Source organism: Tachypleus tridentatus, chromosome 1 (assembly GCF_004210375.1).
Source record: "Tachypleus tridentatus isolate NWPU-2018 chromosome 1, ASM421037v1, whole genome shotgun sequence".
NCBI lineage: Eukaryota > Metazoa > Arthropoda > Merostomata > Xiphosura > Limulidae > Tachypleus > Tachypleus tridentatus.
This window is the reverse complement of record NC_134825.1, coordinates 39,791,335-39,812,075: the sequence shown is the minus strand read 5'-3', so window position 1 is coordinate 39,812,075 and position 20,741 is coordinate 39,791,335. Positions and strand designations below refer to the sequence as shown.

Genomic DNA, 20,741 nt, shown 5'->3' with positions numbered 1-20,741 from the left:
TATTCTATACACGATGTGACATTTCTTAATGTCACAAAAACATTACTTAGTTGTACGTCATACTGCTATAATAATTGACACTTTTAATGCAAAGTTCTTTAAAAAACTGCTTAAATACCTTTACTGTATCAGTGTATATTTAAAATAGAATAATTAAAACATAAATAGGTTACGTATATATATGTTATATTCAAACATCGTGATTATAAGTTTGATACTTATAAAAATTCAATTTTACTAATACCATTTTACGTACCAAAAAATTGTTTCTTAAAAATAAACGTTTTTCTTACACCTGAATATTTTGCTTCGTATTCTGCTGAATGTCTTATAGATGACTCGAATCTTACGTGTTCTATTAGATGTCTTGTAGATTACTTGAATGTATTGTTACCTGTTCTACTGAATGTCTTGTACATTACTTGAATGTTTTGTTACTTGTTTTACTAAATGTCTTTAGATTACTTGAATGTTTTGTTACCTGTTCTATGAATGTCTTGCAGATTACTTGAATGTTTTTGTTATCTGTTCTACTAAATGTTTTGTACATTACTTGAATGATTTATTACCTGTTCTACTAAATGTCTTGTAGATTACTTGAATGATTTGTTACCTGTTCTACTAAATGTCTTGTAAATTACTTGAATGTTTTGTTATCTGTTCTACTGAATGTCTTGTAGATTACTTGAATGTTTTTGTTATCTGTTCTACTGAATGTTTTGTAGATTACTTGAATGTTTTGTTACCTGTTCTACTAAATGTTTTGTAGATTACTTGAATGTTTTGTTATCTGTTCTACTAAATGTTTTGTAGATTACTTGAATGTTTTGTTACCTGTTCTGCTGAATGTCTTGTAGATTACTTGAATGTTTGTTACCTGTTCTACTAAATGTTTTGTAGATGACTTAAACGTCCTTACCACTTTAACTAAGAACTAAGCCCACCTCATGCATTTTTCTTCATTTCTGTTCGTTTTGTTTTAGCAAAGAGCTACTCAATGTGTTATTTCCAATATTTCCACCACGGAACTCGAACCCATAACTGTGGTGTTGTAGGTCATGAAGTTTACTGCTGTTCTGCATAAGTACTTTCATATGTATGTGGGGGGGGTGTATTTTAACTTATATGCGAAAAGAAAAAAAAAACCTCAGTACCAAAAACTTTGTGTTACTTGCTGTATGTTTGTTTGGGAGTGGGGAGGTAATTTAACTAATTGTAAAAAGGAATAGAAATCTCAACAGCTACAAATTTTGCGTTGTTCACTGTGTCACTTCTATTATACTTATGAACTGTGATAATGTAATACATATTAACTATTGACTGTTGATACTCTGAGATGGTCTTGTAAATACAGCAGTGTTAGGACTACATCACAACAACGTTGTAAATAAACCGACTGAACGACACACAAACTCACAGACTATTATTTTTGTTGGTGTTTACGAAGTGATTAAAATGTGTGTTAAAAATTATAAGTACCTGATCTCAGGACCTTATCTAATTGTTTTACACCGATTTCCTGCAACATGAAAGTATACCTTCACCCCCCCAAAAAAAAGATGCAATAGATTTCATTTTCGAACTATTATGACTATCTTTGTTTGTACGTTTGTTTTTGTTTAAACTAGCACGTCTAATAATTTTGATAATTATGTTCTTTAGTTATTAATAACACATACGCAAATCTTAAAGCACAGAAATATATCAATGAAAAGATCAGGCATGCTCATTTTATTATCGCTTCTAGATGTCAGTTTCAAAAATTTATTTTCATCAGTTCCTAGGTAGGACATATTTTTGCAGATTCGTAGTTTGATAATTCAGATATAAAGATTCAAAATTTGATTAATTTCAAAACTTTGCATTGCAGACCAGAGGCATCGTGTTATCAAACTTTTATATGGATCCTTAATACTAAAACTGGCTGCAAATTGTACAGATTAATACTTTAGATATATAAAGATTACGTCATAGTAATAACGAGGATCAAATATGGACACAAAAACAACTACATTAATAGTGATGACAGAAGAAGATGTTTGACCAACGATGCTAGATATATCAAACATTTAGTTACCAATGTAGCAAGTTAACATTTAATCCTTTTTTAGTTATTATAAACTACAATATATATATATATCGAAAATTAAACAACGAATTCAAAACTGAGAGGGCGAGAACTACACCCCTATAACACAATGATTGCCCTCGCTTAGCTGATGATAAGCATATTAGATTATATATTATTAAGGATCTAAAGGTCTTACGTGCGAGGTCTGGTACTACCAAATACAATAGTACTTTCATTTGCAGATGTGTTATAAGAATGATCTTTCAGCCCGACTGGCGGCCTTCCCTCTGATTTGTTTGTTTGTTTGTTTTGGAATTTCGCACAAAGCTACTCGAGGGCTATCTGTGCTAGCCATCCCTAATTTAGCAGTGTAAGACTAGAGGGAAGGCAGCTAGTCATCATCACCCACCGCCAACTCTTGGGCTACTCTTTTACCAACAAATAGTGGGATTGACCGTCACATTATAACGCCCCTACGGCTGAAAGGGCGAGCATGTTTGGCGCGACGGGGATACGAACCCGCGACCCTCAGATTACGAGACGCACGCCTTAACACGCTTGGCCATGCCGGGCCCCTTCCCTCTGATCCGCAGTTTAAAGATCAGGTGAAGAAACAGGACATGATAAATCTACACCAAGTGTTACTTATAAGAACATTGAAAGTTATTGATTTTGATTAGAAATTTCTGTGAACTACAAATCCCTCAGAACATTTTGAACGACGATACGAGTTGCTGATAATATATATTCACTAAAGGTTCGAAATGTTGTATAAAAAGTTCACTTCCCCGATGGGACGGCGGTAAGTCTATGGATTCACAGCGCTAAAATTAGAGATTCGATTCCCCTGCAGTGGACACAGCATATAGCCCGATGTGGCTTTGTTATAACAAAAACACACATACTCGAACTCACTATGGTACATAGTGAACATCTTACCTCCTCAATGGTGCAACAGTATGTCTGCAGACTTATACTGCTAAAAATCGGATTTCGATACCCATGGTGGGCAGAACACAGATAGTTTTTTGTGCAGCTTTATGCTTAATAACAAGTAATAACAATGAACAACAAACAAAAAGTTCTGAGACAGATGTATAGTCTTCTCTTCCTAAACTTCATTTTAAACAGTATTTCTTTTCTCATTTTTGTTTGTTCTCCTTCAGTATAGAAGTTATAGAATTGTTTATTTGTTTGTTTTGAATTTCGCACAAAGCTACTCGAGGCCTATCTGTGCAAGCCGTCCCTGATTTAGCAGTGTAAGACTAGAGGGAAGGTAGCTAGTCATCACCACCCACCGCCAACTTTTGGGCTACTCTTTTACCAACGAATAGTGGGATTGACCGTCACATTATAACGCTTCCACGGCTGAAAAAGCGAGCATGTTTGGCGCTACCGGAATGCGAACTCGCGACCCTCAGATTACGAGTCGCACGCCTTAACACGATTGGCCATGCCGGGCCTAAGTTATAGAATGGTGCATATTATATTAAAACAGTAAATAGGTAAACCAACTAACAATTACAGCCGATCTAGGCTACTGGTAAAACGATATGTGTCATAACAACATGTTAGCATTGTTTGGTGGTTCATAAGTAGTGTGATGTCACTGAAATGAATCATTTATGGGAAAAGTATGTGAGAGCTTTTCCCAAAGCAAAATATTTATACATTCACATCGGAGAGTTACAATGCTTAAATTCGGGGTTTGTTTCTTCGTGATGGGTAGATCATAGATAGCCTATTGAGTAGCTTTGTTCTGAAACAAACGTATCTTGGATTTAGAATTTGTAAGACAATGATACATTTTGTACCAAACAGTACTTGAAAATAAAGGAATGTGAATCAACTTAGAACATCACAACTATCAAGAAGGAGACGCGTAACAAGTCATGGTAAGCAAAGTGTAGCGTCTTGTAATAGGTAACAATCCACGAACACAAAAGTTAGTATCAAAAGCCGTCCGCATGTCCCTGGCAACTCAAAATAAGTAAGAAGGATACGAAGCTAACAGGATATGAGTTCACTAAGATAAGACTCCCTGTAACTTACAGTTATTCATGTTGCTCCACAAGAAAACAACTGTACGACGAAGCACGTATGTGTTTCTGTTCAAATGGACACCAGAAACCTATATTCCTCGTACGCTAGATGGATAATGAAAAGTAACCATGAAAGAATGGTGTGCTTTAAACATGACATTTTGCGAAAAAGAGTTGTACAAAGAAAACTTCATTACAGGACTAGTGTTAAAATAAAGAGTCGTCAGACAGCGTACGACCAAACGTGGCGACATGAAATATAGCGACTTGATGGGAACCCAAAATTGTTGTAATATAATGTTCTTAAAAAACACACATAAAATTATTATACTGGAATTGGCAATGTTTCCATACTGAATACGAAATAGGTGTGTGTCCTAACTTCTCCAGCGAATCTACGAGGACAAAAGATAAATAATAATTATCTAAATGAGGACTTGCAGTAGGTTGTTAGCTTCTGTTTCTATCATACTCATGTGATTTGAGGACTTGCAGTAGGTTGTTAGCTTCTGTTTCTATCATACTCATGTGATTTGAGGACTTGCAGTAGGTTGTTAGCTTCTGTTTCTATCATACTCATGTGATTTGAGGACTTGCAGTAGGTTGTTAGTTTCTGTTTCTATCATACTCATGTGATTATTTTTGTTTGTTGTTACGTAATTGTATCACAAGTAACCAACATAGTGATATTCAGGCAATTTTAATCTAATAGTCAAGAGAGAAACACATAGATGAGTTACAAATCTCACTCACCAGCGCCATCTGCACACATATTGTATAAATTGGTCATTTCTGCGTTACTGTGTCGCCGAACACTATAACTGTTTCTAATCTCCATGGGTAGCAGTTGTTCGGTTTAACTAAATCTTAATAGTAATAGTATACTTTAGTTGGTATAACGTATCTTCCAAAGGGTATCCTATTATATAGATTAACATATCTTCTCTTATCGGATCTTTTCAAGTAACAAATAAAGATATTATTTATTTCAATAGCAATAATTTATATTAATACTTAAAATAGATTTTTGGGCATATCATGGGGACTAGTAAATGGTGTTTATAACTACTGTTTAATTTAATATTATCGCCACATTTATAAGAAAAAATACAACTATACTTTAGGTAACAACGATGTCGAAATGTTTGTGTCACAAGCTGAGTGATAGCTCGTGATATTACAAATGCTTATTTTTTGTAATGCGAATAATCTATTTAAATAAACATCAATATGCGTGTGTGTGTGTGTATCCATTATTTGTGCATCTCTATATTTCTTGATCAGTCAGCACCAAACTTGTCACAGTGATTCAGAATGGCATGAGGGCGGTCTTGAAGAGGTGGGGGTTGACTCCCATCTAATTTCATATTGATAGAATTCTTGAAAACAGCATGCCTTTCTTTCCATTATTGGTACCTTTATGTATTCTATTGCATGTTTAATGTTTATAATGACAATAGGAGGAAAAAGGAATAGAGGTACAATTTCCTATCCTTTGTTGCAAACAAGCTTATATTACACCCGTTACTCCAACGTGACTTGTAATTTGTATACATTTTTTTCAGTTTTACATCAAAATTCATAATCAATAGATTATGTTTAATTCTTGTTAGTGTTTTACCAGCTTTATCGAAGTGCATCTGAGTATTCTAAGTGTTAATTACAAATTTGGAAATAGATCAACAGAATGACACTTTCAATCATACTGCACAATATCCATAATATCATTGGATGAGCTTTTTTTCTTATGAATAAAAATAAAATTAAACTGGATACAACGTTGAATATTACACAACCTCAGAATTATATTAATTTACTATATTTCGTATTTATTAATTTTATATTGGACCTTAATCTTATTCCAAATTTTGTTTAAAAGAAACCAACAAAAAACAGAACCACATCAGACTACCTGCTGTCCCATCCCATGACATTATGCTCTGTAGACTTACTGCTATTCCAGCGACGGGGGAGTCTTTATAGGTCTATTTTATTTTAACTTGAAAGATAAATATGAATTACTATCTACCGTGTGCACTTGCAATATAATTCGTTGCTAAACGTTATGTTTAGTTCCACTTTATGGCCGTTGGACCTCACTAATATAATTAAATTTTTCTTTATTTGTGTTTGAAATGAGATTAAAAACGTATAATACGTAATACACATATTTATGAACTAGTGACGTAATCTTGAGAATGTAATTTTATCTTTAAATGTTACATTTCAAAAGAAAGCTCTTATTAAAAAGCACTTTACCAAACACGAATAGGTACTAGATAATTTAGTACACATGTGTAATTTTTTGTTTATAGTTGTGTTATTGTCCACATAATCAGTTGTTGGTGTTTAACATCAAGAATATTATGCAGTGACAAAAGAGCTCTAGGAAGTTTAATACGTAAAATCAACAGCGTTCAAATAAAAATTAAAATTTGTCATAATTTTACTGTTTTTCACACAAAACTCGATGTAGCATGATAGGCTTCCTGTGCAACCTAAGTGATCAGATAACAATAAAAATATTTCAATCAAAAGCAACGCTTCTACACCTTAAAACTGTACGTTACTTTGTTCATTTTACGTTCAAACTAAAAATAAACATAGAATATAAGTCATTGTCCTTATTCCAGTAGGCCACCCAATTTCCGCTTCAGTAATCATAACACATAGTTTAGTTCCAGTTGTGAAGCTTAGGTAATATCGAAACTGGATAGTTTTGTTTCCTGGAAGCTTAGGGTGTGAACTTAAAGTTTGTGATGTGGTAATGTTTTTGGTGTTTGTAAGAGAATGTCTTTATTCTGTCTGTCATAAGATTTCAACCATTCGATATAAAACAATTAACGTTTGTAGGTGTTAAGACACCATGTATAATAATTATCATGTCTGAAGAAATGTTTATAGAAACAAAATATTAACGATACCATATTGAAGAGAAGACAAATGTGACTGTTACCAACATTCTGAAGGCGACACACAATTTATATTTTGGAAAGGACAATTACTTTGTTCCATTAATAATGAATACATTTTCTCCCGTAACTTATCATGAATGTTCTACAATTTTTTCTCAGCCATTGTGCCATATTTTTATGAGTGGCACTAACACAGTTGGTGATACTGTTTAACTGAGTTTCAGCAAAACAACTAGTAGCAATAGCAAATCTATTAAACACGTAGACCCGCGCTGGTACAGCGGTAAGTCTACGGATTTACAACGGTAAAATCAGGGTTTCGATCCTTCTCAGTGGACTCAGTAGGTAGCCAGACGTGGCTTTGCTACATGAAAATACATATTAAACACTATAAAAAATTTAAAGAACGGATATAATAAACAACAATTGCATTTAAATCTTTAAAAAATGGCAAATTATATGTTGTATACTTTTACAATTAAAATATTTTGTTTTTTTACAATACGTTAAGGAAAACGATTAACAAAAAAGGGGTAAAACACTCAACACTCCTTGATGGATCACTCAATAGTGATAACTCACCACTGTCCGTAAGAAGTGCAATAAAACAGTGATAAGTTGATATTTGAGCCATTACAATATTAAACGTATACTTATTAGTCTTCAAGAGTTTTTTTACTGTTTCATTATCTAAAAAATATGTTACCAACAATGAAGTTACGGTAAATAACTTTTTTCCGTATTTAAACTTCTAACCAACTTTTCCAAGTAAAGTTTAATTCTTATATATTTCATTGCTTTAGCAAATTACGTTTTCTTTAACCTAATTTTTCCAAAACTCTGTATCTAAATATAATTTTGAAAGGACATCGATCACGATAAGAGTAAATTAAAAGTGCTCTTCTGGTCTGGCAAGATGTTTTTATTTATGTTATTTATCGTGAAGAAAGTTAAGAATGTAAACACACAAAATATCTCACAGAAATAATGATAACTATACAATGTTGAGATATCTTTAAAAATTAAAACTAACGTTAACTAGAAAAACAAAGTAACTTTTACAATTAATTTTCGATTTTTATCTGCTGCTTTACAAATATTGTTTGCGTTATAATATCAAAGGGCTTAATAGTTATATAGTGTTGGGTTTAATGACATTTGGTCTGTAATATATATAATTAGCAACATTAGTAAAAGAGTAGCCCAAGAGTTGCCTTTCCTCTAGTCTTACACTGTTAACTTAAGGATGGATAGCGCAGATAGCCCTCGTGTAACTCTGCGCGAAATTCAAACGTCGGATCGTCATAAATTTGGCTACAAGAAATTCCATTCATTTTTTCATTAGGAACAATGTAAATCCATATGAACGATGTGTAGGTACGTTTGTATATGTTGTTAATTTCGATTGAAGGCTTTATCATCTATGAAACACTAAGTGTTCATATAAAATATTTATATTAATAAAAAATTATTAAAGATTTTGGACCACTTTTGAAAAACATACATTTTGTTGTTTTAATATTGACGTAAACTGAAAACTATCAATATTATCTCTTTTAGCAGCAACCCAGTGGTTATTATGAGTTTCGTTCTTCTTTGAAGAAAACCTTGACAAATAAAACAACACATTAATGAAAGTTACGAATGGTCCTGGCGAGTAACACCTAACATAATACATAGATACTTGTAGACACTAATTAACAGTGTTTTATTTACAAAACAAACTTAACCAGTAGATATTGTAGTTAATACATTGTTGAAATTAGGAGTATGCTATACCATTAAACAAAAATCTTACAGTAATCACAATATCATGGGTAGTTAAACAGGAACCCACGCTGTTACCCCACCCCCTTACAGTGGCTTTGTGGTAAATCTGAGGTTTCACACCGCCAAAAAACCGGACTTTAATACAGCTAGTGGTAACAACACCTATTACGTTGCTTTAAACTTAACAACAAAACAAGCAAACTCACTCTATTGTCGATATTTGCATTATATCAAAAATCTATCACAATATTAACTCAGCTTAATAGAATTAACATAGTCTCACATTCATAAACTAAGCTAATAATGAACAATAATATTGTTTGATTGTGTTTTTTTTTAATTTCCTGCAAAGTTACACGAGGGCTATCTGCGATCACCGTCCCCAATTTAGCAGTGTAAGACTAGAAGGAAGGCAGCTAGTCATCATCACCACCGCCAACTCTTGGACTACTCTTTTACCAACGAATTGCGGGATTGTCTGTCACATAATAACGTCCCCACGGCTTAAAGGGATATTGTGTGCGACATTAGAAGACTCACAAAGACTTACATGTTCGGTGTAACGGGGATTTGAACCTGCAATCTCAGATTACGTTTTGAGCGTTCTAACCATCCGGCCATGCCAGACCATACACAATAAATTTTATAATGATACAATGTTTATAATAAATAGATGTAAAACAGTAAATACATTGTTCACATTAATTATTTTAACCGATACGGTTAAGGAAATTGATATTAAGGAAGAACTAAAAATAACTTTACTTAGAAGATACTTAATGTCTATCAAATATCAAGCATTCTTCTATACTGTTTCGAAAATATTTGCTAATGGACATTTTTTGTGATTTTACTTAACCCTAATCACTTCTCTAAAATCTTTCAGAAATCATAATAATGTATACATTTCTGCAAATATAATGACTCCCAAAGGAATAAAGTTGTACTCTGATAATAAAAATAAACATTCTTGTTTTGTATATTAAAAAATTCAAACACTTGTTCGTGAGCATATTTCATTTTTCACTGATACTTTTATATAAGACAGGGTGTCAGTTTCGAGTTTTTCTATTTAAATTTTTGACAGCTTTCTTAAAGTGTTTATGTTTCATCAATTCAAGATACTTTCTAGAGTTTCTATTTAACTACCTTAAATTTTCATTCCTCTAGTTTTAGATATTAAGAGTTAGTAACCAACACTTGAACAGTGATCACGTGGTTCTGAAACACCATGAGGAAAAGCTACTTTCAATACATTCCTAACATTCATCACATAATTGTGAAACTCCGAAAAACCGTTATGTTAAACTCCAAAAAGTTCAAATTAAAGACAGTATTAATCGTATATCACAGGAGAGAACACAGTGAGGATCTTATGATAAATCCTAGTAAAGGCTATATTGGTCGTACATCGTAGAATTACAGTAGGGATCTCATGACGAATCCTATTGTTCCAGTTTATCTATAACACTAATTGAAAAGACAGTATTTCCACTGATATAAATATTAAGCTTATCTGATGAATAATTTGCCAAAATAAAATAATAACATCAATACTACATATTCATAAAATCTTAAGTAAATATAGATTTACTGCAGAGAGTAAAAGGCAATTCGAAACAACATACATATAACAATACAGAAAGCTGATTACATTATACGATTTTGGATCATTACCAAGTTGTTACAGCCCGTGTTGTAACACCTACTCTACTTAATGATCTTACATCTAGATACTGACTCTGTAGTTTTCCTTGCTAAAGACTTCGTCATAATGTTGTCATGTCCAACCACATCACTCCTTCCTGATATTTTTTATAATCTATCTAGTGTGCAAGGATGACAGAGTTTAAGTGCTTATTTCGGCAGTCTGATTGCACAGAAATTCATAAGTACTTAATCTGGCAACTTTACCCGTGTCTTGGTAACGAATAACATTCATAACACCCATTTCTTTTTCCAGCCTCTTGAGGTGTGCGATGACTGAACAGAAGGCATGACTAGATAGAATCCTTGTCTTCGTGAACTCGTACTCTGTTGGTCTCATTTCTGTATAAAGTCGATATCTGTGTGTTTTATATTTGTCGGATAGTATACAGAGTTCACCCTCGCTTTAATATATTTGTATTGCTCTTTCAAACGGAGATATTTCTTGAATATCCTGTATAATGTTATCTGTGGCAAATGGATATGCATACGGCTATTGCCAATTATATTTGTGTTCGTAGATTCTCACCTGTTACAACACCTTAGACTTTGCATACTACAGTATGAGTACGACTTATTGCAGGTCTTTTTCTGGGTAGTCCTGGTACCTAAAGTTGATACATGTTCCTTCGTTTTCCGTTACTAAATACAAGGAGTGTATAAATATTTACTAAATACTGAGTGTATAAACATTTTGCGTTGGAAAAAGCTATTACAAGCGATTCCCAAAATTGATCTATTTCAAGCGACATCATGCTACCTACGAATTGACAAACAATATCAGAATACTGTTATATTTTCCGTTACACCGCGACTTTAACAGCTGTTTTTGTCACGTGGCATGATGATTTTCATATTAAAAATCATCAGAACATATCTTTCTCTCTTTGCAGAGTCAACTTTATACCCCTATTGATCCGCACGTTATGTAATACTTCATGTTGCAGTTCCTCTAACAACTGTTTGAAACTGTCCATAATATAGAAAGCTGTAATTCATCTCAATTAAAGTAAACTTTGCGGTCACAGAAAAGTCGAAATACTTTTTTTTCAATCCTTACTACTTTTTGGTACTGGATGTATATAGTCCCACTAATGATAACTAATACGCAGATGTGAAGAAAATACAAAATCAATACGATCATCTTAGTCATATGTATACTATAACATATTAGTTGTGTCGTATGATTTTATGATTTATTTACTGAATATTTATATTCTTCTTACCCATGCCTGTATCTAAAAGTCAGTTGTAGTTTTGCAATCTCCTTATATTTTTATGTTCATTATTATAATAATATAGTTTTCAAACATAGATGCATGACTATATCCTATTCTAAGAAGGTATATTAACGATTTATGTTAACTTGCCTTCAATTACTTTCTAGTTCTGTTTAATAAAAAAATTATATGATACTGAACACGCAATATAATTATATGCACCGATTGTTGTCATTTTGTTTCTAGTGTGACCAGCCAGGAGTGATAAAATCTAAAACTGACGGAAATTCATGTTAACATTTTGACATTGTAATACACGACTTAAGGACCCACCACTAAATGCTTCATGTGTTTATTTCGCATTGTGTGCCACGTCAACTTGGAACGTGCGTGATCCAGTGGATGTACAGATACCTTGCTTCCGTCCCGCTACCGCCCCAAAATATTTCATCATTGTACTTTGAGGTCACGTTTGAGTTATAAAGGTGACGCTCAAATTCCACATTTCAATTCTTATTGTTGTTTTTGTGTTCAAAGCTACACAATGAGCTACCTATACTCTGTAAGTCTGTAAACTTGCTACTGACTTAACCCACTCTTCGGTGGGACAAAAGCAGCCCAGTGTTGACAGTGGATTTTCTTGACTGGATATCTTCTCTCCATTTTATGACTTCAAAACGAAAAAAAAACTAGTGCAAATAATGAGAAGTTTGGGAGAATATACATATCAAATAAGCTATAACAAATTATTTATAACATGTATTTAATTTATTGAACCTGTATGTATATATATATATATACACCTTGTGAATTAAGTAATTTTATCATAAGCAATATTATATGCGATTTTCCAGAAAGTTTATTAATATCAAAACTTTTCACACTTAATAATTGTTGCGTTAGGTAGTACCAAACTGAAGGTTTCACAAACCATAATTTCTTCACTAAATATTCTAGTTTTGCTCGCGATACTTTAATCCATCGATAGTATAGTGTAACTTTGGTTGGATAATGTTTTAATCAATCCTTCTGTGACCGAGTTGGGCCCGGCATGGCCAAGCGTGTTAAGGCATTCGACTCGTAATCCGAGAGTCGCGAGTTCGAATCCCGGTCGCCCCAAACATGTTCGCTTTTTCAGCCGTGGAAGCGTGATAATGTGACAGTCAATCCCACTATTCGTTGGTAAAAGAGTAGCCCAAGAGTTGTTGGTGGGTGGTGATGACTAGCTGCCTTCCCTCTAGTCTTACACTGCTAAATTAGAGACAGCTAGCGCAGGTAGCCCTCGAGTAGCTTTGCGCGAAATTAAAAAAAAAAAGAACAAGTGACCGAGCTAGAAAGTGAAGTAAGGAGGTTTTTTATCCCATATTTTTGTCAAACCTTACACCATGTCACTAATCTATCAATTAATTTTCAAAAATACATTCAAAAGTGTAGCTATATCTTGTAGTTGACTTGACCAAAAAAAATGATCCAAAACAAATCGTTTGTGTAAACAAGAACGGAAAATGTGATGGTTTATCATCTAATTTTTTTTATTGTAAAGAAAGGTGCGAAACATTAAAATATAATTAACTAACAAATAGTGTTGTTATTTCAATAGAACAGGCGCAAAGACAAATTTTTGTTTCTATGTTATGCTCTATTTGTTAAATTAAAAAAAAGTATTAATATTGAATTTTTAACACATTAGCACTAAAGTCGATTAATCTTTAAAACTTATAAAAATTGTACTTTTGGTAAAGTTCAATTATTATTTAACAAAAGTCTGCGACTTCTTATGAATGGCGATCCACTTGATCGATTGCAGTAAAACCTTGCCTAAACTCTTAGGGGTTTTCAGAAAGTGCTATAAGGGGTTTGCATTCGGGTCTGATCCCTATGTCACTTCCTGAGGTCTCTATGTCTGTCCCGTATATTTAATGAGTATATCAGCTACATATAAATAAATCATAATTCTTTAAATAATATATTTATAATAAAGTAGATTTTTCTGCGAATATCACAAAACGATTACACACACTCACCATATAATTCAATCATTTTGAGACAATTATTGATACAAATTCAATAAGAGAAAGTTAAGTTAAGTTGGTAATTGGTTAACCATGTAATTCTTAATCCTTGATAAAACATTAGGATGGTACGTTAGCCAGAAAAGCCCTCAGTTGAGACATGACTTATAGTTTTTCATTTCATTGTCTCTGTACGTCATATATTCAAACTACAACTAAATATAGATTGTGACATTTTTCACGTGTGTTTCTTACTTTCTTTTTTGACAAAGATTTTTGGTTCTAAACTGCCTTCTTAATGTTTAGCGATTCTGTCCGTAGTAACCATTAACTTACACTGATTGTATGCGCATCTCATTAATAGAACAATAACTAAAATCTATTTGCATGACTCAAGGTCAGAAGGAAATGCAAATAAACAAGTATTAGATGTTAGAGAAAAGTATTCTAGAATTACAGGATACCTGAGATTTTGTGCCTTTTCGTGCTAAGCAAACGCCGTGGTACAGCTTATAGTGTTTTGAGACATGAAGACTGAAGAAGAAAAGCACTAGAAAATATTTTATGAGACAATAAAAGTATACACCTAAACATCAAAAAGTTCAAGTTTTTTTTCTCAGTATTATAAAACATGTAATCGTATTTGGATGGGTGTAGAAACATTGAGCGTTTCTCAACAAAACTCATAGTCTTGCGAATAATAAAATTAAATAAAAGACATAAAACATTCTTTTTACAGGATAAGTTTATTTCAGAACGTACGTGCAAAGTTACATAAAGGGCTATTTACGCATAGTAGTCCTTAATTAATTGTGAGCTAATAAACTAGAGGGAAGGCAGCATTCAGCAACAATTCAAGAACTACTTTTGTCGGACGAAAAGTGGGATTTGATCGTTATTCCTATAACACATCTAGGGCATCAAAGTACAGAGGACGTTTATGGAAAAACGGGTAACATACCTTGAAAACCAGCTACGAAAGAGATTTAAAAATTTTGTTCAAAGAAATGTTTACTCTTTGAATTTGGCGCCCTCTATACCACGAGATCGGAGATAGGCAAAATATAACAGATGGCGCATTTGGGTGAAGGAACTGTTTACTTATTTCTCAAACATAAATTATATGTACAACAATCAGTGTGCAAGCAATTGACGAGAGGTGATAAGAATTATAAAAGTCTATTTGTTGTTAAGCACAAACCTACCAATGTACTATTGGTGTTTTCTCACTATAGGTATTGAAACCTTATTTTTAATGTTATAAGCTCACAGCTGAACCACGAGGATTAATGTTATAAAGAAATTCGGTGACATACCAACAGATTTTCCATTTTTATTACATTGTTAATAAGAAGAACTACTTTACAACAGTGTAGAAAACATTTTATATATGTTATTTTGATAAAAAATCACAGCTTCTTAATAACTCGGCCCGGCATGACCAGGTAGGTTAAGGCGTTCTACTTGTAATTTGAGGGTCATGAGTTCGATTCCCCGTCGCATTAAAAATGCTCGTCGTTTTAGCCGTGGGAACGTTATAACGTGACAGTCAATCCCACTATTTGTTGGTAAAAGAGTAGCCCAAAAGTTGGCGGTGGGTGGTGATGCCTTCCATTTAGTCTTACACTAATAAATTAGAGACGGCTAGCACAGATAGCCCTCGAGTAGCTTTGCGAAATTCAAAAACAAACAAACAAACTCTCTAGTCTTACTGTACTTAATGAGGGACGGCTAGTGCAGATAGCCCTCGTGTAGCTTTGCGCGAAATTCCAAAACAAACAAAGTTAATAACTTTATGTACAAACAAAGGCTACAATGAAATCAAAAGCATTAATATTAAAGAATGTTCATCTCCAAACGAGGAAAAAGTATTTTGGTTTTGAAAAAGTGTCCTTTTAAACAAACTTTTGCAAGTTGCCAAATATTTAATTAACTGATTATTTATTAGGCCTAGTACACGATTTAAGAACTTAGTTAAGAATGTTTTTCATTAGGCTTGTCAAGCGACGTCAAAGTTTAATAAGTAATACTATTCATTAGGCCTGTCACTCGAGGTTAAAGTTTAGTTACCAATGCTACTTATTAGGCCTATCATTCAATTCACAGTGTCAATCGTTTCTCATCAACGGACATCAACCGATTTTTAAATTATTGTATAGATTATGGTTTGTTTGCTATGTTAAAATTACAAGATAAAGCTCTTCCGTCTGTAGTGTCTTCCCTTCCTCCTTCAGTAAATCAAACTTTTCATTAAATAAAAACAGCTTTGCGACTTCTCATAATAACGTTTTCACTTTACACATTTTGTCCTGTACGATATATTCTCCTTACACATTTTTGTGAAACATAATTTTATTTCGTATCATCAAGTTAAAAACAGTAGAAATGAAAATTAGGAACTAAGAATAAAATGCAATTTAAACATCTGAAATATATATATCCACTCTGCATTGTTTAACTAAATGAAATATGGATACGTCTACCTGCGATGATTCAGCTAACTGATAAACGAAAGTAACAGGATTTACAGGAACTGTTGTGTGTACTTACATTACTGTAACAAAATAATCAGCTTAAGCCTACGCGACACAAAAATAATTTAAATATGTGGAGCAAAAGAAAGAAAGGTATCCGACAATTGTCAAGTTCTCCTATTTGTGTGTATCAGCTAAATCACTTTCCAATCTTTCAACCATGTCGGCTTATATTAATTTATATATTTTTTATCCTTTATTATTATAATAATGACAAACTAATTATAAAAGGAGATTTTACCAGCTTTGAACTACCCGGTACGCACATATTTGTATTGTAAATTAATACATTGGCACCGCCATCTACTAGGCCTAAGCCAAATTTAGCAACATCCGGTTTCTACCGGTAATGTTCTGCATGCAACTGTGCTTAAGAAAAAAAGTTACATATCATAGATTTAGTCTATCGGCCTAGAAATGAAAAGTATACGATGAATGAAAGTGTGACATAGACAAAAATGGTTTAAATGAAAACTTTATCTGAACAGGTCTTGACTGGGTACATATATAAAAGCTGCAAAAGTCTCGTACTGTCAACACGTGAAAGTGAATTTCTCTTGAAGCTTGAGAACAATGGCTAAGCTTGCTGTAAGTATACAAAGGTCTACTCTGAGTTTCAATTTTAAATGAGTATTTCGTAATAATTTTATTGTATTAAGACCAAAGTTTACACCAGTTTATCTTTTCAAGTATTTTATAAAACGAATTGCACAGTTCTTGTGATCTTACCTCTTTTCAAAGTTTAATATATCTAACAGGCAGAACGTTAAAGTATAGTCTACAGAAATGCTTAATAATGGGTTTTTGAATCTAATATCTAAAATGCTGCTCAAGCTAATTATTCCATACATAACAAATTTTGATACGTAAAACTATTCATATGTTATTTTAATTCATATGCAATTTAAGCCCAACATTTCATTCACTCTCCACTGAACACTAAGGTTAAGAAAAATCAGTAGCTTTACTAAAGTGTAATAGGAATAATTTCACTTTTTTCACATATTTATTAATTGTGCTAAATAATGTCGTATATGCACGTATTCATAAGAAGGATTTTTTTCTCTATAATACATTTCAAATGAAAAAGCCTTGCAGGATTTAAAACAATTTAATAGCTCTCATTGAGTTAGCGATAAGTTTTCAGACTTACAATGTTAAAATCCGTTGTTCGATTTCCATTTTGCAGAAATTTGGGCTAAATACAACACTGATTGAATTTTCCTATATAGTTGATTGAATTATTTTTGTGGAACTAAGCACAAAGCTACACTATGGGCTATTAGTGCTCTGCCCACCACACGTATCGAAACCTGGTTTCTAGTGGTGTGAGTCCGTAGACATACCGCTATATCATTGGGGGAATTACATATTCTCATGAGCTTAATTACATATATTATGAAACATTTGTAAATAATGCAAACTACTTATGTCAAATAAATTTATTTTGCTCAACCAATAGTGCACTAGAAGAATCTCATTCTTTTAAAGAATTAAATAGATCAAATGAGATCTGCATTATTTGGTATTGTAATTATACTTTGTCAAAAATGTTGGGCTGGAAAAGCAAAACAATGTCAGTAGGTCTATATCTTGCATTATAATCTATAACACACGAAACAAAAACATATTTATTGCTATTTCTTAAACTATAGTATACACATCAGTGTTTTTATTCTGAGGTGTCTGGCAGGGCCTGATGGTTAGAACGTTCAAATTACAATCTGTGGGTCGTGAATTCGAATCTCATTACCAAAAAGAGTTGCTTTTTCAGCCTTAGGAGCGTTATAACGAGTCGGCGTTTCAAATTGTTCATTGATAAAGTGAACAATTTGATGATGGTGGATGGTGTTGACTAACTTAATTTTCTCTAATCTATCAGTTCTAAGTTAAGAACATGTAGCGCATATAACTCTCAAGTAGTTTTGTGTGGAACTTAACAAACAAACATTTTTAACCTGAATGGCACTTTATGCGATACACAAGTTAAACGGTCAGATAAACAGCATCCACGCCTATGCAAATACGTTTAACCTAGTAATCAGATTGACTTTCACAGTTACATCACCGTTTAAACCTTGGGTCCTCAAATCTGTGAGACTTGGCATGCTAGCCATTAAGCCAACCCTGGCTCTGATGTTATAAATTTGCTCGCTCTGCATTGTTGTATCGAAAACAAGACATTTTACCCCAATTATTTTAGTCTATCCATTTGTATAATAGGTACCAGAAGGTACCTGCGATGGGTTGGCATCTTGCCCAAGGGGCATTTGTTACCATCATCATCTGCTTCATACTGTCTCAAGTGAAATGGGTTTAATTGAAATTCGTCATAAATATGATTGTATAATAAACATTTCTTAGGCTTTCTGATGTATTTGTGTTGATGCTTTGCTTTCCTAGCTATTCCTTGTTTGCGTGGCTCTTGCTGTTGTCCAACTATTCGCTGGTGATATAGATGTTATCCACCACCACACTTACCATGGTCTTGATGGTGTGAGTGCCCGATACTTTCGACTCTATCACCCTTATTATGGACATGGGGGCTATGGATATGGTGGATATGGCCATCCTGGATATGGATATGGTGGATATGGACATCCTGAATATGGATATGGTGGATACGGTCACCCTGGATATGGATACGGTGGTGGCTACGGTTATCCAGTGCATGATGGTTACGGATATGGATACCATTAGATGATAATTACAACAAAATAGCGTGTGTAACATGTCGTTATTACTTTTCTTTTGCATTAACTTGTGTTTTAGTTCACTCTGTTAACTTATTCAGACTTTCCTATTAATATGTTTAAATGATATCAAATTTTAAAATCGATTTTAAAAACCTTTATTAAGTTCTAAGAAACAAGCTATTAATGTACAGAAAATATATATATAAATATTATTTGTTTTAATAACTTCAAACATTTCTATAGAGTTTTGTTGTTATTTACCCTTTTCTCGTGGAAGACATTTTCATAATACCTTATATTACAGCAGAAGAAATTGAAAAACATCATTGTAGTAAATAAATAGCAAATTTTATAGAGCGCCATCTACCACCTAATAAGGACAGCTTAATAAAAAGAATAATATACATCTGCTAGCTTAGACAAGTAGATATAAGTGATACTAAACATAGAAAAATCTTTAAATAAGCATTAATTTGTTTTATACTAAGTGAAAAATATTTTTGAGACAATTGGCTAAAGTTGATGTATTTTTGTTTTCTTTTTTCAGTGTTTAACCACAAAATGGGCAGGAGCTGTTGATGAAGATAAATAAGGACTTAAAAATTTCTTGAAAACCTTTCTAAAACAAACTTTAAAACGATATCATCAATGTAATATATTATTTATTGTGTTGTTTTTTTGATATATGTATGATACTTTCGTGCAACCAATAAAATCTCAAATTCATCGAGGATGAAAGTTGATATTTAGCCCTATAGAAAAGTCTCAAAAATCCGATTAACTCTTAGGTTGTTACTACGATTTCTAATAACGGAAAAATTTAAATGAATTTGGAATTTAATTGAATGCCGTTGTGTATCTAATTTATTATATTAGCTAACAAGATTGATACACACAATTTTCTTTCTTAACACAAATATTTTACCATACAACCAACAATACAATTTGTAATGATGGTTATCACAAATAGTTATTGCAAATGATGATTTATATACAAAAAATTTACATACTTACAAACAATATTCAGTCTTCTATCTTGTCTAGAACTGAGTATTTTATTGACGGTCCAGGTCGAGCGAATTAATTCTGAGTTGATACACAGGTACACTTCCCTCGACAGGAAGCTACTAGCTAGCTTCTTCCTGGCTCGGCATGGCCAAACGCGTTAAGGCGTGCGACTTCTAATCTGAGGGTCGCGGGTTCGCATCCCCATCGCGCCAAACATGCTCGCCCTTTCAGCCGTGTGGGCGTTATAAGTTACGGTCAATCCCACTATTCGTTGGTAAAAAAGTAGCCCAAGAGTTGGCGGTGGGTGGTGATGACTAGCTGCCTTCCCTCTAGTCTTACACTGCTAAATTAGGGACGGCTAGCACAGATAGCCCTCGAGTAGCTTTGCGTGAAATTCAAAAACAAACAAACAAACAAGCTTCTTCCTACTTGAGCTTTTTCACCGAACACATATACAAACGTCCAAAGTTAATTCACTGGAGTTAAACTGTTTCTGATTTTCGAAATCCCTAAATCTCTCTGGTCAAATATCTATAGTTTTTTGGTTAATAAGCGTTTATCACAGTTATAGCTTTCTAGATGTAATGTATACAAACTGTAGCGAACCAATAATAATATAAAAACCGCATTTTGGTGCGTCAATTTATAAACTTTAGGCGAGGTTCTAGAAAACTCAGTTGGCAACAATGTAAGACATATATTGTTGGTTCTTATACTCGAGAATATTCTCCAAATTTAGAGAACAGCCGGGACCTTCGCAATACGC

At 33.2% G+C, this 20,741-nt stretch overlaps 1 protein-coding gene across 1 annotated transcript; it reads left to right on the top strand.

Moving 5' to 3' along the window:
- Positions 1–16,677: 16,677 nt before the first annotated feature.
- On the top strand, positions 16,678–19,709 carry LOC143247120 (uncharacterized). The gene is made up of 3 exons (XM_076494691.1): positions 16,678–16,859; positions 18,675–18,993; positions 19,515–19,709. Exons 1-2 carry the CDS (start codon positions 16,845–16,847, stop codon positions 18,969–18,971), a joined length of 312 nt encoding a protein of 103 aa, XP_076350806.1. The 5' UTR covers positions 16,678–16,844; the 3' UTR covers positions 18,972–18,993; positions 19,515–19,709.
- The last annotated feature ends 1,032 nt before the right edge of the window (positions 19,710–20,741 follow it).